Here is a 22,839-nt window from a genome sequence, read left to right on the forward strand (position 1 = left end):
TGCATTCAAGATTATCTTGGTAGGTACTTTTGGCAGAAGTGAGATTTCATGTAAGCAAATAAAAGTAGTATTTTGCAAGAAATAACTTATTTTGCACTCTAGCTAACAGTAGTAAAAGAAAACATAATATGCATTATAAAACATAATTGTCTTTGCTTTATATTCACTAGTAAACCTCAATTACAATTTCCAATACAGACAATAACAGAACATTGAAATAAATTTGGTACTCAGCTGTACTGTGGATTTCAGTATAAAAATTATATTTGCATTATTGGCACCAGCAAACATATGGATTAAATGTAACATCTTTTATAAAATATATACCTCTCAAATTTCTATTCAGATTCAAATGATCCAATTTACCCTTTTCAACACTATGGAGACAGATTGTCCAGTATACATATAATACATACAATATATGTATTAAAAATAATTCTTGCTTTCAATTTCATACTCATAGAAATATATAAAAGAAAACTGCAAACGGATGATATGCTGTGAACATTTATATGTGTAATAGCGCAGTGAGGGAAAACATGCATATATGACCAAATGCACGCTAAAGACCAGTAAACAGATGCGCGTAAGCGTATGTTAAACAGGAAGAGAGCAGCCGCATTTCCATGCTTTCCTAGTCGTTGCCTCCACACAGCTTCAACAGCAACTTCTTGTAATCTCCCGAGGTGTCCCCCTGTCACGACAAGAACAGGGAGAGCGCTTACACACAACTTAATGGGAATTTCAGAGTTTTGCTTTTTCTGCTTGAGGGAAGAGGGAAGAAGGCACAGTTCAGGTTTTCTTCACACAAAAGTTAGAAATTTCCCTTAATGATGTGTAATATGAATGTAGCACAATCACCTGATAACTGAAATAGCGCCATTTTTACACCTACTTGAGAGTTTGTTAGCACATGCTCGTATTCAGAGCAACATACATAGTTTACTTTTTTTTGCACAGTATCCATTTATGGATATTTTCTGAGGCAGCCCAAGATAAATATCTTGCCCAGGGGTACAACAGCAGTGGCCCACCTGGGAAGTGAACTGGCAACCTCTGGGCTTATGAGCCCTGCTCCTTAACCACTACACCATAATGCTGCCGAAGTGGTGTTTGAGGCATGTGTTTCTGCAAGGTGGCAGGCCCAAACACTCACTGAAATATGCGTGTACAGTGACTTCCCATAGTTCTTCATGTACTCCTGGCGTATGTCCAGCATGTCCACCTCGGAGCGGGTCACCATGATGCGGATCAGGGTCCGGTCCTTGGTTCCAGCTCCCTGCGGGGTGTGGGGGGGCAAGACAGAGCAAGTCAGGGGGAGAGCTTGGGGCTAGCCTTAGCCTGTCCTTAGTCCAGGAGAGAGGGAGTGGGGTGATCTGGTCTTACCTTCATGGCCTTGTAGAGCCTCTCAGCGAAGTAGGCAGGTGTATTCTTGATGCATTTCACTGGAAAGGTGAGCACAGTGGTTACCCGCAAGGAGATACGGTTAGTATTCACGTGCTCTAACTCGTCCCTGAATAGCATGCTCCTTGATGATAACATACAGTGACCCCCAGGACCTGTCGAATGAATCTTCACAGGTAAAAATGCAGATGTGTTTTGGCCCAAGCCTCCACCACAGTGACGTTGCCAAAATGCATTTGTGCTTTTACCAGCGAAGCTTGTTTCATCCAGCATAAGACTCCTGAGTTTCAGTGAACGTGACGTTGAGTGACAGATTTAATTTGATCTCTACACACCTCAGCAAGCTGGTGAGGGGGTTCTCACTCAAGCTTGCCTGAAATCCAACACATGAAATCCAAACCCGAATTAAAATCCAAACTGGCAAATGGATCAAACAAAGGAGCACAAAATGGAAGCAGCACATATGGATACGATTTGTGGTGACTGGGTCTGATGGCACAGATGTTACACCACCTGACATCATGTTGACTCCAGTGACAGATGTGTGAGGTATGTGGTGAGGTAGGTGTGCAGTCAGAGATGCATGGTCAGAGATGTGGTCAGAGACCTGTGGTCAGAGGCACATGGTCAGTGACACGCAGTCAACAATCTGCGGTCAGAGAGAACCACACTGATAAAACGCACAGCAGTTAACAGGGCCGCTTCATCATGGAAGCCCTAAACTTTACTTTATGGCCCAGGCTGCTCTGCTAAACTCAAACAACAGAACTTTTCCTTCAACCACAATGTAGAATCCATTCCCTAATGGAAATACAAATACAAACATTTCTTCATCAAACAGTGAAAGCATATGACTCTGCAAAAGAAGATACATTTTCACCTACTTGTTATTTAGCTTATTCTGCCTGTTATGTCAATACAACATCCACTATGCAGACAAATATGTTACAACGTCACTAAGTAATGATGCAAATGGTTTGCACTGTAAAAAAATGGGTCTTAAACTGCTGGCTTTCCACACAGGAGAGACAAGAGGGACAGAGTCATGCATGGTAAGCACAGCAAACGCAACACAATGAGGTGTGCAACATGAGCGTCCAGATCCAAAGAGTTTCTGCATACACAGCAGCACCTCACACAGACACATTACCATTACCCTAAACACTGTCAGCATTATAGAGAGAAATGCAAGAAAAAATATAAAGTCAAATTGGCATGTTACAGCAGTATTATCAACCAATGTCACAAGTGTAGAATGCATATCGAACTGCACAAATCCATAGTTATACTTCTGACATGATATATCAAGAAAATCAGACATGTACAGACAATAAGCTGTAAACATAAATGAGGGCCAACAAATCTTGTTTTTGCGTGTGTGTTTGCATGTGCATGCATGGATGTGTGTGTGCATTTGTGCATCTGTGTTAGTGTTTGTTTGCATGTGCATGTGTGTGTGAGCAATCTGTATGTGTACATGCTTGTGTGTGCCTGCAGGTGTGAATGCACATTGGAATACATGTACACGTGTGTGTTTGCGCATGAGTGTATATACTGTATGTGCATCTGTGTGCATGTGTGCACATGCGTGTGTATGCGTTCATGTGTATGTGTGCATGTGTGTGTTGTTAAAAAATGTTATATGTGTGAGCATGGCGCAGTGCTTACCCACAGCCAGCATGCCACTCTCCAGGTCCCCAGACATCTCTCTGCTGATGCTCTTCTCAATGTCCCTGCCACACATCTGCTGGTACTCATGGAACACTACATAAAGAGATAGAATCACACGCCCATCTTTAACACACTGCACACAGAGAGTAACAAACCCATCTTTAACACACTGCGCACAGTCACACACCTATCCTTAACACACTGTACACACACAAACCCACAATACCGTACTAGATATCATGTACTCAATCTCAGGACCTGTCCTGGCTCAGTCAATGTTTCTCTAATTCATTTTGTGTTGGTGATGATCAAAAACACAAAAAAGGATGGAGCTTAGCCAATCAGCTCCTTGAAATGATAAGTATAAAACTGCATAAACTCCTGGAGTGTCATATATTGAAAATGTGTAAACACCCATTCCCCACTCTTTACCCAGAGGAATGGAGATGTGGGTAAAAGTAATTTGGGTATGGGAGGTTGCCAACATCAGCTATCAGGTAAAATGGCGGACCTCAGGAAAACTGGGCCAGTGTGAATAGCACACCAGTCAAATCTCTTGGTTCTTACATCTGCTGGTGAGGAAGTCTGTAACTGACTATTTTTCTGCTCAATAATGCATAGAAAATCATATTTCCCCAACTCCACATTACAGCATTTCCTGTACCTTTTACCAAATACAAACAGTCACACAAACGGTACCGCTGCTTTTTTCTCACAACACTGAGAAACAACAGTAACAAAAAGGGCTGAAAACTAGCAAAAAAAGAACACTGCTCTTGACTCACCTGCTCTCAGGTGAGGCTTGCTTCGGGCACACAGGATGGCATTGAACTTGGACTCATCCGTCCCAAGTTTGTTTTCCCCTGCTGCGTACAGAGCCTAGCGTGTGACATACGTGCCATTTAGTCATTTACTAGAATGTCACTTAGAACATAGGTGCTCAAAGTTAGTTCTTGGGACCCCCTGTGTATGTTGGGTTTAATGTCAATCATTATATTGTAAGAAGGTGTTAATTGTTCTTTACTTGAACCTTTAAATGACTAACAAAGGAAAAAGTTACTTTCTTTAGGCCACATTTTGTCAAAAATAGCTATGCATGCTGTAAAGAATTAATCTCATATATTTACATCCTAGAACCTTTGAATGCCTTCATTTTCTGTAATGTGCCTGGGCAAGTAATTCTTTTAAAAAGAGATTACCTTTTTCAATTGATTAAATTAAGGCCTGATGTGAAATCAGACACAACTGAAACACATACAAGATGAGATGTGACATGCTAGCCTTGTGTAGTCTCTGAGGTCACACACTTTCTGTGGCATTTCAAGGCCCCCTGAACTGCAACATTATATTCTTCCATATTGTCATTCAAAAAACCAATAAGAGACAAATTCACAAAGCAGAAAAAGCCTGTTGTAAGGAAATCTGTCCTACTTTTGTCTTAAACGTATTGCCTTTATTTGGAAAAAATAAACATACAGCCAGAAATTCCTGCGTATTTCTCTATAAAATAATCCACAATACCAGAGATGATGTGATTTTACAAATGCAAACTGGAACTACACAGGATTACTTAGGAGGATTATTTATATGCAGCACACTCAATCTGTATCTAACTTCAGTATGTGGGCTTTACCTGTGCATCCTGTTTGGCCAATGAGATATCCACAGTCTCTCTTTCATCTCGATTACCCTGCAAACCAGGAGATATGATGATTATGTGATTAATGTGATGTGACACACATTTTTAATGTGTTCCTATTCCATCTGACATAAACCTTATCGTTTGGATTGCTCAATCTGCAATTAATGTTGAAATGGTAACATTCTTTTGAAATTCTTAAAACATTTAGCTGCATTTCAAAACATGTCTGATGAGACACCTGCATCATCAACACTGACTATAAGCAAATTTGGACAAGCTGTTCTAGGACATTCTATGATAAAATCACCAACCTAGAAATGACCCCTTTTACAATACTTATTTGTGAGAATGTAATCCCATAGCAATTGGCTTTCAAAGAGACTTTCAGAGGCTTAAGAAACCCCAGAAAACAGACTAATAAATGCACAACAGAAAAATCTTTACACTACAGTGTGGTGCAGAATTAACCCTCAATTAACCAGAATTAACCCTCAGTTGTATATGTTATGGACAGGCCATTTCCTGTGAGATCTAAAATGACCCTTGAGAGTGCCAGGAGATCTTATTAGTCCCCAGATGAGCCTGTTATTATTATTGATACATGTTTTGTCAGATTTATTTAAGTAAATTTCATTGTTAGTATTAGTGGGTCCCTAAAACACTTCGGCTTGCTTGGTACAATATGAAAAGAGGGTCGGCATTGCTTAATTAATGAGTGGTTTGACCCTGTGACTCGGGGCGATACGTGGAATGAGGCTATTTCCGGTGGGGTTGCGCATGCACCGGTGTGGCTGCCACTGTGGATCGATGTGGACTGCTGAAGCTGGCCGCCCGCGGGAAAACTGAATACCCTACTGCAGTTTATGACCGACCACTCTACCACGATGTTGTTTTGCGCGATTTCCTTTTCTTTGTGTTAAGTCCTGGGAAGGCGACCAACCGAAGAGCATCAACAAGCATAGCGCAACAGAAGTGAACGGGGACCTTTTAGATATTAAAACTGAATGACGCAAACGCAAGAAAGCCAGCGAACGCTACTCTCTCTTCGCTACGCCATGGCCGGGCTGTCCGTCGCGGGACGACTGGTGCGGGCTGGCCACGGAAAGGGCGAAGCTTTGGCGTCCGTGTCCCGAAACTGTAGGTAATGTCAATCTTTCATTTCTTTCTGTTGTATTTAAGCAAACCGAATGTGTACTAGCTGCACGCCGCCCTGGGAGGTTTCGGGGATAGTGCGATAACCCCTTAAGACAACGACATTGCCTGGCGTATCTGTAGGAAGGTAGACCGCCAAGGCTGACAGGCTTGCAATATCCCTGGTCAGGGAGGGCGTGACAGATAAATGGATAACATGTAAAAACTGTTACCTGTGTAAGTCACTCTGCATAAGAGAATCTGCTTTACAACTACATTAAAAAATCTTAAATCTTAAAGATTTGATTTTGGAGCTACTAAAAATGTTGTCAGCAACAACAAAACAATAGCCATTTTAACATCTCATAACCACAACTGCTTTAAGTGGACTCTTACACAAGTTGAAACTCTGGACAATCAGCTTAACCCTGCGGGACTTGCAGAAAAATAGCAGCTCTGATATAGTATCTTTTCAATACAAATAAGAGCAGGTTATATATGGCTCTGACCATCCTCCTCCACTTATCTACACGTTTGCATCTCACCACTGACCATAGGGTCAGTCACTGTTATTAAGCACATTTTTCCACTGGAAAATTGTTCCTGTAGACAATTAATAGAAGTGAAAGTTACATCTACAAGCTCAGTTTTGTGTCTTAGTAAATCATAGGCCTATCTGCAGGAAAAAGGCTGCTATGAAGTGCAACCTTTTAACCAACAAGTTACTGTTCTGGTGAAGGCTCTGGTGCACAGAGCTGCAGAACAAGACTGATATCCATGGATGTATTTGGCGCATATTATACATTCAGTCATACTATACAGTAGGGCTGGGCGATATGGATCAAAAATCATATCTCAGTATTTTTAGGCTGAATGGCGATACACAATATACATCTCGGTATTTTCTATGAAGTGGGTTAAATGTTCAGTTGTAAGTCAAAGCTACATGTGAGATGTCACAAGCACTTTTATTAAAACAGACTGTGATCAAAATAAAATGCAAAGATAGGGTTTCCTTCCCTGCTTGAAAATATACAGCTGCAAAACATGTAAATGAAAAATTATATAAAATAAGTAGCCTATATTACATAAAAATAGGCCTATCTCTGAGAATGCTCCTTCAGTTGTTTTCAGCAACAATAACAGACTGATTAAAATAGAGTACAATTACAATTATTTTCCTCTCCCGCTTAACAAAACACACAGCTGTACAAATAACAATAAAAATGTAAACAGAACAAAAATTACAACAGGCCTACCCTGTTTGAAAATATTCAGCTGCACAATACAGTGCTGGCCAAAAGTATTGGCACCCCTGCAATTCTGTCAGATAATGCTCAATTTCTCCCAGAAAATGATTGCAATTACAAATGTTTTGGTAGTAATATCTTCATTTATTTTGCTTGCAATAAAAAAACACAAAAGAGAAAGAAAAAAAAGTCAAATCAAGTATCAATTTACACAAAACTCCAAAAATGGGCCGGACAAAAGTATTGGCACCCTTTGAAAAATCATGTGATGCTTCTCTAATTTGTGTAATTAACAGCACCTGTTACTTACCTGTGACACATAACAGGTGGTGGCAATCACTAAATCACACTTGCAGCCAGTTAAAATGGATTAAAGTTGACTCAACCTCTGTCCTGTGTCCTTGTGTGTACCACATTGAGTATGGAGAAAAGAAAGAAGACCAAAGAACTGTCTGAGGACTTGAGAAGCAAAATTGTGAGGAAGCATGGGCAATCTCAAGGCTACAAGTCCATCTCCAAAGACCTGAATGTTCCTGTGTCTACCGTGTGCAGTGTCATCAATAGGTTTAAAGCCCATGGCACTGTGGCTAACCTCCCTAGATGTGGACGGAAAAGAAAAATTGACGAGAGATTTCAACGAAAGATTGTGCGGATGGTGGATAAAGAACCTCGACTAACATCCAGACAAGTTCAAGCTGTCCTGCAGTCCGAGGGTACAACAGTGTCAACCCGTACTATCCGTCGGTGTCTGAATGAAAAGGGACTCTATGGTAGGATACCCAGGAAGACTCCACTTCTGACCCAGAGACATAAAAAAGCCAGGCTGGAGTTTGCTAAAACTTACCTGAGAAAGCCAAAAACATTTTGGAAGAATGTTCTCTGGTCAGATGAGACAAAAGTAGAGCTTTTTGGGAAAAGGCATCAACATAGAGTTTACAGGAAAAAAAACGAGGCCTTCAAAGAAAAGAACACGGTCCCCACAGTCAAACATGGCGGAGGTTCCCTGATGTTTTGGGGTTGCTTTGCTGCCTCTGGCACTGGACTGCTTGACCGTGTGCATGGCATTATGAAGTCTGAAGGCTACCAACAAATTTTGCAGCGTAATGTAGGGCCCAGTGTGAGAAAGCTGGGTCTCCCTCAGAGGTCATGGGTCTTCCAGCAGGACAATGACCCAAAGCACACTTCAAAAAGCACTAGAAAATGGTTTGAGGGAAAGCACTGGAGACTTCTAAAGTGGCCAGCAATGAGTCCAGACCTGAATCCCATAGAACACTTGTGGAGAGATCTGAAAATGGCAGTTTGGAGAAGGCACCCTTCAAATCTCAGGGAGCTGGAGCAGTTTGCCAAAGAAGAATGGTCTAAAATTCCAGCAGAGCATTGTAAGAAACTCATTGATGGATACTGGAAGCGGTTGTTCGCAGTTATTTTGTCCAAAGGTTGTGCTACCAAGTATTAGGCTGAGGGTGCCAATACTTTTGTCCGGTCCATTTTTGGAGTTTTGTGTAAAATGATAATTGATTTAATTTTTTTTTTCATTGTCTTTTGTGTTTTTTCATTGCAAGCAAAATAAATGAAGATATTACTACCAAAACATTTGTAATTGCAATCATTTTCTGGGAGAAATTGAGCATTATCTGACAGAATTGCAGGGGTGCCAATACTTTTGGCCAGCACTGTATATCAACATGTAAATGAAAAAATATATAAAATAAACAGCCTATATTAAATAAAAATAGGTTTATGTTGGTAGCGCTTTCTGATAAGGTAATTCAGAACACTCTATAGTTATATCCTGGTAGTCTTTCCTGATAAAGTTTAGAATATCAAAATATGCTACGGAAGGTTTTACGCTGGTATTGATTAGAGACTACAAATTTACATGTCCACATGTAAACTCGACTGTCGAAATACATACAGTTTATGTGATGGATAAATTGTAAGTATGCTATGCCTATTATTAAAATTTACTTGACAGCATTTTTGAAATTGCTGTTGGATGAATTAATGAAAACATTAATGTAATTAGTTTAGAATCATTTTCTGATAAGGTAAAAAAGAATTACCGACCTTTTTGGCTTCTAAGGTAGCACAACCTACTTGTGGTAGTATTTCCTGATAGGGTATAAAAGATCGATAGATATGACTATCAATCTACGCTACAGTAGGACATAAGGTAGGACAAATTGACAGAACACCGGGTTTGCGCGCAGAAGCAGAGGGAGAGTGGGGGTGGGGTTGCGCGGAGAGTGTGAGAGAGGAGAGATGCAAACACTGGCACGGCTTTACGGAAGAAATTGGTTATGTAACGCAACATCAAACTATATTGATATAAACGGTATTGTCTCATCCTATACCTCGTTTGAAAATATATTGATATACCTTAAAAAGGCAATATACAGCCCAGCTCTACGATTCAGTTGCATTATTGGTTTTGACCTGACTTCTTCCTTGATAATCTTCACTAAAAACCTACTAAAAACTGCTAACCAAAGCGGCAAGAACCTGTCAACCAACTAAAACGTAATTCCTGTGTTTATTCAAAATAAGATGGATATAGATGACTAGTTATCTGTGCTTTCACAAGCCCAATTTAAAGCGCATCTCTTAAAAATATTCAATATTCAACTGGGCACACCAAGATAATGGCTTTATTCACTGAATGAAAGTAAGAGCAATAACTTCTGCCATAACTTCAGGGATGCTTTTATTTTGAACATTCCTGTAGCACACGTCTGTGGTGTCTGGCTCCTAGTCATCAGCATTTTGGCGATATTTCGATCAGGGACCCTGCTGGATACTTGACCGGCACTTCCTGTGGTCAGAGATTACATTTTTTTTGGTCACTTCTTATTTTGGTTGCATTACAGTATATGCATTTAGCAGACGCTCTTATCCAGAGCAACTTCCAGCAAAACAGAACATTAGTGTATCCATTCTGCTTAAAGGAGCAACAGTGTCAGACCCACTAACATCACTCCCATAACACTATTCAAGCCCTACCACAAGTTAACTTGTGCAATCTGATGGAAGCCAAGTATACAATGATCCAACAGTCCAGTCCAACAATCCAACAAAGAACACAGAATCCAAAATACATCACAACACTACATATAAAATAAATATCAAATACTAGAGGTATACTAAAGGTACCAGCTATAGTATGAGGGAGCTGTTCCATTTACTGCCCTGTATGCCAGGACCAAGGTTTTGAACTTGATGCAAGCGATAACAGGAATGAAGTGAAGTGAAAAGGGGAGTAACTTGACTACATTTAGGGAGACTGCAGACAAGTCATGCAGCTGCATTTTGGATTAGTTGTAGAGGTTGGATCATACAGGTTGCATGGGAACTGTAGTCTCACTGTTGTAATAACTGAATGGGAACTATACAGCGTTCCACTGCTACTGAACTCCACCTGCACGTTGAAATGCCCTGAGGGATACTGAGAATGTGTAAAGTCACTTTAGTTTCTCAAAGTGTTGATATGTAGTAATTTATTAACTTTCCTGTTGTTCACTACATAGATCAAGATTTGGCCCATATTAGTTGATGCCTAATGTCCATTTGTGAAGCTGGCTTTGAAACACACACCTCGGGATAGGGAGTACAAAAAATTCTAACATTAATAATCCTGTATGCAAATTTAGACTGCAATAGGTGAGGTATGCAGCGTAGTCCTGTGTTACCTAAGGCATGGCCATATGAAAGAACCTTTCTCTGAATTATTTCCAGTGTGTGACCAAAGAACAGATGCTTCAGTGCGACACACCCAAACACAACAAACACTTCAATGAGTCCCAAGGGAAAGGCATTTCTTTTTGTGAGAGCATGAGCGTGTGTGTGTAAGCGTGAGTTTGTGTATATGTGTGTGCGTTTATCTTTAGTCCAATGCATACTAGAAACACCTGTCGCCTGGTGAGTACTACTGCAAGACTGGAGCTCAGCAGGCAAATGATGAGATGAGATGTTTTGTGCATATTCAATAAAACTTGATTTTGCCTTTCAAATACCACTTTGCAAAACTGGCCTTATGAGAAACTGACCAATCCCAAAATGACATTATAAAAAACTGACAAATCTTTGATTTTGAGAGATTCTGAAGCATGTGCACCATCATGCAAGGCCAGTCGTACCTGAGCGAGTGACACCAGGAGCCTGCGGAAGTGTCCAGAAGTGTCTCCGCTGATGGCCTCCTCCAGTGACTTCTTATATTCTGAAATATATCAGAGCCACAATTCACCATTGTTGCAGTCTTAGGGACTTGGGAAAATGCTTTCAGAATCTCAGTACCCACTTTCCTGATTGTACTGACTACAAAAATGGCATGCAAACCTCTAGTGAGACTGCAGAGACGCCCTGCATGTCTACACTGCAATAGAAACTGGAACATGGAAATGCATTTCACACAACCCACCAACACCATCAATCATGGCATTAATCCAGCTGGTAATTAATGACCAATTTTCTTCCTTCAGTCTTTCTACAGGGCCCCTGACATACATTACTTTATAATCAGGTAACATGTATGTACGTTTACATGTAAAATCTGTAAAAACTGTACATAAAATCAGGTAACATTTCATGTGCATGTACCAGCACATTTCTAACACAAACTGCAGTGTGAAAAAGAAGACCATTTAGGATTTGCAAAAATTTAGGATAGACAAAGTAGGAATGCTCCTACTTCAGAAACCTGTTTGAATTTTTACTTCATGATTACCATCATTATCAGCAATGTCATTAAAAAGCAACAAACCTGCCTGTCTTCCTGCCACTTGGAGCAAATGACAACATGCAGGCTGAGGCCATTTTCAGTGACTTGTGTGAAGTTCTTTGAAAATGACATGCTAAAACACAGCTCCAGCTGATATCACTGTTGGGATGCAGCCTTTTCTTGTGACAGGTCCAGAACTGCTGGAGTTCAGTTTGGGTCAGAATGACAGAGAGTGCTCATTTGACAAACCAGTTTTGTCTCACGCTTCTCATGGCTGTCATAAGACTCATGAGGCTGTTCAATTAACACTTGTGGAAAGTTCTAGAATATTATGAATTTTTCAGACAACACTTTTCTCTGCCTTGACTGCTATGAGAGAAGTTGGGGGTGATGATAACATGAGTTTACTGATGTGAAAAGATGCTCACCCGCTTTGTAGACTTGATTGATTCCACGGATTTCCTCGTTTGAGCGAGAAGACAGGATCTCGATCAGGCAGGCCTCATCAGTCCCTGCTCCCTGTCAGAGATAAAACACATCCCTTGTCAATGATGAACACAGGCCATTCAGACCATCTATGTTATCAGTTGCCAGTAACCGACATGACTGCACAACACCTGGATGAGATAACAAATTATATCATGTGACGTGGAATCACAATTCATATTTTCTAATATTACCCCTCTGATAAGGGTGATATGACATGTATATGAGCCAAAAACACAGCAAAATGCAAAACAAAAACCAAACAAAACTATTAAAACCACAGTACAAAGAAATATTTGTAAGTAGAAACTCCTTCACCTTGATGGCCTCATGGAGCTCATAGGCATCGAACTGGGAGGGAGTCTTCAACATGGCCAGAACCAGCTTCTCGAAGTTCCCTGAAAGCTCTGACTTCAGATCTTTAATCAAATCCTGGTATAAAAGAAAAAGAGATGCAGGTTTGAAAGAGTGATTTTTAAGGATTTATATCAAATACCTGGTGCTAATACTTATCAATGATTTCCTCAAACATTAAGCATGCAGATTCCCTTTCTTGTGCACATCATTTTATTTGTTGAGAAATTGACTGGGTTTTTCTGCATGGTCACAATTACGATCAAATGACTTAGGCCCTGTTCACACCTGGTATTAACATGGGTCTTGGGTGATCTGATCACAAGTACACAGCGCTAAGTACAGGTGTGAATGCACCAAAGACGCATTTAGGACGCACTGAGATCCGATCTCTCAGACCACATTCAGAGGTGGTCTGGGCCGCATATGGCCACATTCTTCTAGCAGTGTGAACGCACTGAAGGCCACATTGAAGGACCGCCTACTCAACTGACATCCTCTGCTTAAGCGGAAGTACGTACTCATTCGCGCACCAACGGCGTTCACACCGGTGTGATTAGCTGTTTAGCACGTAAGCTAAAACCAGTGTGAATAGAACACGAGATTGGAAAAATTCTAGCCAATTTTAGCTTTGAGGTAACAGCGATTTAACTTTAAAAAATATAGCAAATGCTAACTGAAAACTATGAGAAGCTAAATAACGCTAATGAAAACATAACAAACCATGTGCGCTACATAGCATGAAAAATAAGTTATGTGCGAAAGGGTTTTAAAGTGTGATAACAGGCAACAACAACAACTAGAGTCCGCAAATGCCTCCAAGCTCCAAAGGGGTAATGCCATATATTAGGCCTACATGAAAAATGATATTATGAATAATACATGAAGTGTTGTAGTTCTACAAATAAATGTTAGACTATTGTAGGAGTCAAGATTTACAATATCATGAATATCAAGGGGACATTCTAAAACACTTAAACTGGCTTAATGTTCCAAAACTGCGATCAATGATCACCAAATTTCTCTCGGACATCTCTTTTCATAAACACTTCCTCCTGTCAAAAAATCAAAACCGAAATCCTAGGAGTATGGTCGTTATCTCACTACATTTTCCTCTCCATTGACGCCCATTATAAGGAAAAAGCTTAACGTGGCTTAATGTCCCAAAACAGTGATCAATGATCATCAAATATGTCACATGTCATAAACACTATCTCCTATCAAAAAAAGCGTCCATACTCATAGGATTTCAGTTTTGATTTTTTGATAGGTGGAAGTGTTTATGAAAAGAGATGTCAGAGAGAAATTTGGTGATCATTGATCGCTGTTTTGGAACATAACAAGCCACGTTAAGCCCTTTCACGTTAAGCATTTTAGAATGTCCCTTCTTCCATAACAAGCGCGCTTCGGTTTTAGAAAAGTAATTCATAGATGTATTCACAACACTAGCAAACCAGCAAACACCCTTTGATATTAAACTATATTATGAAACATTTTCATTTCATTGAATAACATAAGAAACTTTGTATATAATATCTTGCTTAGCCTGTTTAATTCAACCATACTGGCAAGGTGCCAGACAAATACAGTGAAGTTCAAAATGTTCTAATCTAGCGTTTATGCTTTTTCCAACGATAAACAGAATTTAACAAAAGATCTGCTGCAGCTGAGTTAAGGGTATTTAATTTCAGTGATGTACGGAATCTAGCTTGATAGTCAACTAGGTTTTCACTTACAGATACAACAGGCATTATTTTATAGTGACAATCATAACAAAATTTTTTCAAGCAGACCTTTAAATGATGCGTAAACCTACATTTGCAAACAGAAGTGATATACGTGTTTATTTGCATATAGAGCAGGGAAGTGAGATCCGATCACAAGTGGTCACTTGAGACGCATGTGGGGATGCATTTTAATGCCAGGTGTGAACAGACGTATTTAGAGCTGTCCACTTGTGATCGGATCACCCACAACGCATGTTAATACCAGGTGTGAACAGGGCCTTAGTCTCTCAGAATTCTGACTTTGAACACATTTTCAGGTAGCAGATTGTTGCATTAAAGAAGACGGACTTTTCCCAGACCCCTCCGATACCACGGCAACCTGCACACCAGCAGTACAAAGCCAATCCAACGGCTGTGGAAATAACTGATGTTACAGCGGCAGCACAGCTGATAAACTACTTCTGCCTCACAGGGACTGGAGAAGATAATGACACTGCAATACTGGTGCTGGCCAACAGGTGTCACTCTGTCAGAACTGAAAGGGAGCACTGCGACAACTTCCTTTTCTTCCCTTTAACAAATACATCCAGAGAGCAGTGAATGTGAGGTCATGACATTTTCAATAATGACTTTCAAAACATGCTCTTCTCCTTAATTTTCCTACATGCCTCATATGAATTGAAATTTGAAACTATGGTTGCATAAGTGGTTGTGTAAAATACCATGTGTAACAGAATAAATTATCATTAGATATTACAATTAGGAAATGTTGGAAGATGTTACTACTGAGAAAATTGTCTTCTGTTTTTATCCTATGAGGGGATGCTGAATTGGCATATGTTATTTTAGCTGCTTTGCAGAGGGTGTTGAACTACACATGAGAGGATGAGACATGGATACCTTTCCGTATGCAGTTTTGAAGGATATCAACAGCGGAATGCGCTGCTTGTTGGTACGACTTCCGAGAAGATCAATTATGGCTTGCTCATCGGTGCCTGTAGGAACACGCACAAAGTCATCAGTTGTTTTGAATTTTTTTAATCCACACAATAATGCTAGGACTAATTCCACCCTCTTCACCCCCCACAGGCCTTGGGCCTTTCCAAGATCGAAAATATGCAAACATCCCCAGAGAAATGGGTGGTATGGTATATGGTTACTATGAACTCCAACTGCAACATCCCCACTTAGAGGTCATCAAGCACAAGGTATGCTGGAAACCATAGTAAATTATCAGTTCTCTTCGTTCTGCTGAAAAGAGCAAAGGTGTTTTACCTACAGTGGAACAACTACAGGGAACTCCTAAGTTTCCACCAGTTGACTGAGAGCTGCTCACTCACCAAAGCCCTTCATGGCCTTTCTCAGCACTTCCACGTCCTTCAGCGGATCAGCTCCTGGGAAGTCTTGTATGGATCCTCTGTATCCTCTCTAGCAAAAGAATATGTAGACTTTCCATCATGAATGAGCTTTAAGATGTCACAGCTCTACTAAACCTAGGCTGTCTCAGTGCTCTAAGAGCTCTAATGGTGCGTTTCCACCAAGCAGTACAGTACAGTTCGGTACAGTACGGTACGCAATTATTTGTGTTTCCATCATCAAAAGTTGCGAACCGTACCAAAATAAGCGTACCGTACCGTACTGGTTTTTGGTACCCTTCTGTTGGGGTACCAAGCACGGTGGTACAGTTTGTAAAGGATGGAGCTACACCCACTGCCGTCCGTTGATTGGTCGACAGAGAGTCGTCACTTCCATGCGACAAATTGAATACAAACTAGGGCTGTCAACGTTAACACGTTAACGCTCGTTCGTGATTAATCTGGAAACTTTAACGCATTAATGTTTTAACGCAAATTAATCATAATAATAAAACGAAATCTGCCGTTCAGCACATCTGCGTTTGCCACGCCTTCCAGTAATTTAGCCAGGTAAATATCCGCGCTGGAATTACGGAAGGAAGTTGCGGTCAAACTTGATAATATGATTTGCGTTAAAACATTAACACGTTAAAGTTTCCAGATTAATCACAAACGAGCGTTTTGACTGCCCTAATACAAACACAAAAGTTCCTCAACCGTCTCTGCTGTGCTGCGTTCTTTGTGCGCTTTTATGATGTTACGCTACTTACCTAGCTGACGCAGCGATCGCCATCCAGCATATGCCCCGCCTATTAAGTAGGCTACAGTTGGCAGTGGAGACACAAGCCATACCAGGGTTTACCGTACCAAACCATTACGTAACGAACCAAACTGTACTGTACTGCTTGGTGGAAACGCACCATAAGAGTCTTTTCCACCTGTCTTACATTAATGGCTGGATCGTAGGATTCAGTCTTTCCATGCTATCCTTCATTAAAGACTGGCTCTTTAGATTTGTCATCTTTAAAAGCTGTCATATTAATAGTTCAATATTAGAATTCAGTCTTTCCAAGCTGTCTTATATTAAAGGCTGGATTTTTGGATTCCTCATCTTTCAAAGCTGTAGTTTGATCTTGGAATTCTGAGTCTTTCCAAGCTGTCTTACATTAATGCATAGACATTAGGATTCTGAGTCTTTCCAATCCGTCTTACATTAAGGAACAGATCTTAGGATTCTGAGTCTTTCCAAGTCTTACATTAATAGCTGGAGCCACAGCAGCAGCGGGGGTGCCTCCCCCATAGGCTGGCATGGACGGGCTGGCGGCGGGTGCTCCTGGGTACCCCGGCATTGGCTGACTGGGGCAGGGCCCAGCCGGATAACCGGGTGCCTGGGGCATGCCTCCTCCTGGCTGGGGGTACATGCCATATGGCTGTAGATTAGGGGGGGGTGCACCAAATCCCCCGGGCTGGGGGGTAGGGAAACCACTGGGTGCTTGAGAGAACATGGACGGATTTGGGTTAAACCCTCCCATGGATGAAGAGATCTGGTTGGCCTGTGATGGAGAAACATTGCAGCCCATAACAAGTGCATGCTCCCCAACAGCATAGCAAATAACATACGCACAGACCAAATGGAAGCATCAACGGGAGAATGCAGAACAACGTATAGAGCAGGGTTTCCGCTAGGATTTTTTCTTGCCAGTCTGGTTTCCAGAAAGAATTTATTTTACTGGACAAATCTGAAACTTACCGGTCACATTTCAATAACAGTCTATGTTACAAATGCAAATACAATGTACACCTAGGTTGACGAAAGAATGACAACAACCTCAAATCAGTTTGACTATTTAATGAACAGAAACGATTAAGCAAAACAAACAGTAACGACTGAGCAGCAAAACCTCAACAATAGCCGCTACAATGTAGGCTATTACGAAACATCTGTAGCCTGTTTAAAAAAAGGCTAGGCTAACATGGCATCAAATGTAGCCTATAGGCTACCAGGTAACATTTTATTTTCTCCACATTTTTTTCATTGCGGCAAAGTGCTCTGCTGCCAACTTGAAATCAAACGTGTTCAATGTGTTTTTGCAGCTTGCAATGCACATAAGCCGCGTCACTCTCTCCTCCTCCAAACGACTTTGCGGCACCGTCGTAATTCGATTCTGCAGAGAGAAGCCCCTCTGCTGGCACACTTGACACAGGCAGAACACAGGCAATTTTAGCCAGTGTAGCTTCGTTGTCAAAACACAAATGTCCTGTTTAGGGATAGCCTTCGTTACAGCTACATTTTGTAGAGCATTACTACCGAACATTTTGACCGGCAAGTTTTTAATTTATCAGTTTTTTATGAATTTTACCAGGCAAAAATCGGTAATTACAGGATAACGGAAACCCTGGTACAGAGGGGATTACAACACTAAAGAGTGGAAAAATGGCTAAGCACATTACAAAGAGGAAAACAGTGTGACACGTGCGCGGACAAATTAACAAGGTATTTTGTCTTTAGTTTTCCATCAATCCCAAAGCAGCACAAGTCCTGAGATAGCTGCAGCAGCCTGAATTAATATTATTAATTAATAAAAGGGATTAATCAGGAGAAGACAGCCCATTTAATCAATTTGAATTTTTAAAGCAATTAAAAGGGGCTACTCAAAGCAGTGGCGAATCACCTGCCGATTGAGAGAGCAATTATCTGGGCCTGTGAAATTATGGTATATTTCACTCCGATGACTCCTAGTGTAATCTGATCTGTATACCCTGAGCGTTTCAGGCTTACCATTGCTGGTGGGTTTCCTGGATTGAATCCGGGATTGGACATGTTATCGAGGCCTACGGATGGAAAGCCAGGGCCACCTCCCCATCCACCTGCAACGGAGAATTGACCAATGAACATTCAGAAATAACCTCCCATATGATGACCTCCCATATGAACGCCTTCTAATTCGTTCTGCAACTCAGACCAATCTTCTCTTTAATAAACTGGTTGAACTGCAGTCAAGAATGTTCCTGGGGAAAACAAGAGACATGAAAGATGGGGCAATTTCTTAAGTGAAAGCTGATTGAGGTTGATGAGGCTGATTGAGGTTGATTGAGGCTGACTGAGGCTGGAATTTTGTTCCAAAAATGTAATAATCTGCATACAGAGGCAGCAGCGGCAGCTCTGCACTGCTGTATTATCTGTGGCTGGGCGTGGTCCAGAAGTCTGCACATGCCCACGGCCCCTGCCTGAAGAGCATGTCCAATGTGAGACAAGAAGGCGTGTGCCCTTAGAGGTCACTGACATGTTTGCAAAACACAACGGGTGTGGCCTATTATCTATGGAGACTTATCAGAGTATTTTACACACAGACAATGCAGACTATGAATGTGTATCTAATATTTCTGAGCTGGACTGAGCTATCCTGTAAAACTCATGTTTGTGACCATGCTGGGCTTGGCTGGGCTGCAATGACAAGCACTTTGCACACATGCACATTTGTTGCCCCATAAATAATAATGTAAAGACATCTGTGAAAAAACCTGTGTCATGGCTAGAACAACTAAAAGTATGATACCCATCTATACTATGGCAAATGAGCATGCCAGGTTTGAGTGGAATTGGGCAATTCTTCAAGAGCAACTCAGGTAAGAAAAAAATGGACACAGCAACAAAACAAGTCATTCTGACCTCAAAGCTTTGCTATACAACAGATAAGGATTTCAACCTTTATTATCCTCGAGAGAGGTAAACTACAACAAATCTCTTGAAAAAGACAGCCAAACACAAATGCAAAACACAAAAATAATGAACAACTCTACATAGCAACTGTAGGAAATGAACAGAAAAAGAACAGGAATTTGACAACAGATGCGTAGAGATAACCTTTTGGCATGGACAACAGACATATCCTGAATGAACAACTGCCACCATTTCTCCTATTCCGGCTGTTTCAAAACATCCATCCTAGTTCATTCAAAATCTTTAACCTATGTGCACGCAAACTTTATGTCGGCCTGCAAAGTTAGGCTCATTACACAATGTACAAAAATATGAGACAAAACTCCAACAGCATATAACCTGTAACCTCTAACATTAATATACTAAATGCACACAGAGCAGTAACACTGGAGTAATGAGTACTCTGAGAGAAAGCAAGGATGAGAGTCACATGAGCAGGTGTGATACCTGAAAAGCTGCACAGGTGTCCGGCAGATAAATCAGAGCTTACCTGCGGGCGGCATGGGTGGGAATCCTCCGGACTGGGCGGGGGGGTAGCCCCCTGGCTGCAGGGGGTAACCACCCGACTGCGGGGGGTAGCCCCCTCCCTGGAGTGGATAGCCCCCAGCTTGTGGAGGGTAGCCACCACCCTGAGGGAGGTAGCCACCGGGCTGGGGGGGGTAGCCACCAGGCTGGGGGGGATAACCGCCGGGTTGAGGTGGGTAGCCAGGATAACTCATTTTCGGGAGACCCTATGAGGAAAAACCAACCACAACTATAGAACCAATCTGCCACTTTAAGACTCCAGCAATTACTTCCCTCAGTTACCCTCACCCTGGGGAACAAGATATTCATTCTTCACAATGGCATGTAGCGCATTCCTTGTGATGCAGTTAGAATATTTTTGTGGAACGATCTGCAAAAAATTGCCCAAAGTACACTAAGCAACTTTATGCTGATGGTATATACTCAGGCTACATGGATTTTTATTAAGATTATTTTCCTGCATGAAATACTGATCAATTATGGAAATATACACATATGCCTACAAAATCTCCAAGTTCAAGAAATGGGAGAAACAATGCTGCTGCAGAGAGATCCTTGATACTTGAAATTTGAGTCACTTTTCAGACCGATTTAATGGCTTACAGTTAACAGGCATTTTTTACACTTTTAAATGCTGAGTTCACATTTGTAATATTTCCCCTTCAACTGAATTTGTATATTTTATTTGTAATTTATTTGTATATTTTCTACAATATACAAATATTTTTTTTATTTGTATTATTCCTTTTCAATATGTGTACTTTATATTGGGTACAATGCAGCCTTTTCCAAAACTGGAAATGACAAATTCACAATCTATCCGCCACATCATTAGAACCATTTGTTTAATTTTACATGTTCACACAAACATTTCAGTAAAACATTTTTATTCAACTGGGGTCCAAGTAAAGACCATTTCAGGTGCCTGTAATTTTTTCAGCCTGTGAAAAAAGATGACGCCTATTAGTTACAGGCTAGTGCCTGTAACATGCAAATGCATTCCCTGTGAATGGTATCACATCCAAAGTGTCACTCAGGTCTGTGCTGTGCTGTCTCCTTATCAGTTTGAAGCATGTGGCCTGTTGGAAATGATCAAATGAAGTGGCGATAACCATTTGCATTTTAGTGAGCACTAAACTCCTTTTACATTCCCTTTATGTGTGTAGACTGTAAATTCTTCCCGTCTGTGGAAATAGGCCAAGCTCAGGTGTCAATCAGATAAAAACGCCATACATCCATCTCACTGACGTACAGTGGTATTAGTCTAATCCAAATGTTAAAATAACATGAGGGTGTATCACTCCACTCCAAGAAATTGACCAACTAGCCCTAAAGCCTTTGCACTGTCTTCTATTAGCTAAGGACTACATACCGTAGCATGCCTGATATGAAAGATCTTAAGACGAAGACTAGTTGGTTACATCCTTGTTTCTAATGCTATTTAGTTAGCTACATACATGCATATATACATTTGTCGGAGAAAATAAGGTTTCTTGTACAGTTAGGCAGCCAGATATGGTACTATATAATGGATACTGTCTTAAAACTTCTCGTCATAACTAATGTTAACTAACTAGAAGGAAATGTACGACGAAAGAGCTGACTAAAAGCGAATTAGACGAATGGTGCTAACGGTAACTACAAAAACGTGACTCTTCTTGTTGGATACAAAGCTTGCTAGCTATCTCGCCTGGTTAATGTCAGGTGTTAAGGCATTTAACCATGAACTCGTCGACTCTATATTGCAAACGTCAGTTAGCATATCTGCGGAAATATGAAACTAGCGAGCTATACGTTATAAAGTTTAGCCAATTCGTTCGTGTTGGCGACAGTCCCGTGAAAACCACCGCTAAATAACTCTGCAACGCAACAATGCCCATGCAACTACTGTCGATCTAGCAAGCTAACGTTACCGTAGCCAATGTTACATGCGATCTCCTCACAAAATGGCAGCTGACACTCGCACTGCCGCACTGAACTACAGGAGAGCTAGCTTGTTAGCAGAATCAGTAAATAGCCATTACTGTACTCGCTCTAATACTTGTTCGTTTAGTTGGCTGGGCGTGCTTTATCAGATGCATTCGAATGAAAAAGAGGCCGAGATGTTTGGAAAAAAAAACGTAAGTGCTTTAGCTATATAGATGCTGTTCTGCTAGACGTTTAAAACTAAGAAGCTAAATCCCTGTCTGCAGTTATATACACAGTTAGTTAGCTAGCTAGCCAGTTGTATGGCTGCAAAAACACTGCCTTTGGTGTTCAAGCTGGCAACTAGCGAACCAGCCTCCGCGATCTCAGAATCGCCTTCCTTCTGGCTAGCTGGGTAGCTAATTTTCCACGAATTAAATATGTAATAAAAAGGAAGTTTACTAAAATGTTGTCACTACTTACTTTCGTTTAGCGAAACGCCCACAGGCAACGGGTTTTCCCGGAGAGCCTAGACAACACTCAGGAAGTACACATTGGTGGCTCGCTAATATGTATTTGCTGAAGTGGGTGGGTCGCATAGTTTCCACTTACTATATTCACATGAACTTAGTGTTCCGGGTAATGGTCCTAAGACTGATTACGGTCACATCCCACATTAAATACTACTACCGCTAACATTCCTGTATATATCGCAGTCAGGGTACCCTGAATAAGACTGGTAAAGCACAACAGAGAATTTTACAGCTAATTATTTCAGGGCAGTGCAAAAGTAAGAATATTCCCTTGTTGTTCTCCCAAGTGCATGCGAACAGTTTATACGGTATATAACCTCATAACCAGGGTAAAGGCCATTACCTGGAATACTATGCGCATGTAAACGTGGTCACTTTAGAACAGCCTTTGTCATTGACAGACAGTAAAACCCCGTGCTAT

General features: G+C 41.0%; 1 protein-coding gene across 2 annotated transcripts; it reads right to left on the bottom strand.

Annotated features, from left to right (window-relative positions):
• Positions 1-329: 329 nt before the first annotated feature.
• Positions 330-22,512, bottom strand: anxa11a (annexin A11a). Of its 2 annotated transcripts, none has more exons than XM_036546945.1 (15): positions 22,369-22,512; positions 19,946-20,186; positions 18,514-18,602; positions 16,991-17,143; positions 15,720-15,807; positions 15,280-15,374; positions 12,617-12,730; positions 12,241-12,331; positions 11,232-11,311; positions 4,709-4,765; positions 3,861-3,954; positions 3,073-3,168; positions 1,387-1,445; positions 1,157-1,279; positions 330-694 (listed from the first exon to the last, which is right to left on the bottom strand). In XM_036546945.1, the coding sequence occupies exons 2-15, from the start codon at positions 20,172-20,174 to the stop codon at positions 635-637; spliced, it is 1,428 nt and encodes a 475-aa protein (XP_036402838.1). In that variant the 5' UTR covers positions 20,175-20,186; positions 22,369-22,512; the 3' UTR covers positions 330-634. The 2 variants fall into 2 exon arrangements, with proteins under 2 accessions (XP_036402838.1, XP_036402837.1); XM_036546944.1 differs by having other exon boundaries at positions 335-694; positions 16,991-17,287; positions 22,369-22,511.
• Positions 22,513-22,839: the final 327 nt, after the last annotated feature.

Source organism: Megalops cyprinoides, chromosome 15, assembly GCF_013368585.1.
Source record: "Megalops cyprinoides isolate fMegCyp1 chromosome 15, fMegCyp1.pri, whole genome shotgun sequence".
Taxonomy (NCBI): domain Eukaryota; kingdom Metazoa; phylum Chordata; class Actinopteri; order Elopiformes; family Megalopidae; genus Megalops; species Megalops cyprinoides.

What these genes read in the sequence shown, in the direction of transcription:
- anxa11a (XM_036546944.1), bottom strand. Translation starts at nt 20,174, where the DNA reads ATGAGTTATCCTGGCTACCCACCTCAACCCGGCGGTTATCCCCCCCAG. An exon ending in CCCACCCATGCCGCCCGCAG is followed by an intron (nt 18,603 to 19,945) that starts GTAAGCTCTGAT and finishes TCTCCGTTGCAG; the next exon opens with GTGGATGGGGAGGTGGCCCT. An exon ending in AGCTCCATGAGGCCATCAAG is followed by an intron (nt 12,332 to 12,616) that starts GTGAAGGAGTTT and finishes TATCTCTGACAG; the next exon opens with GGAGCAGGGACTGATGAGGC.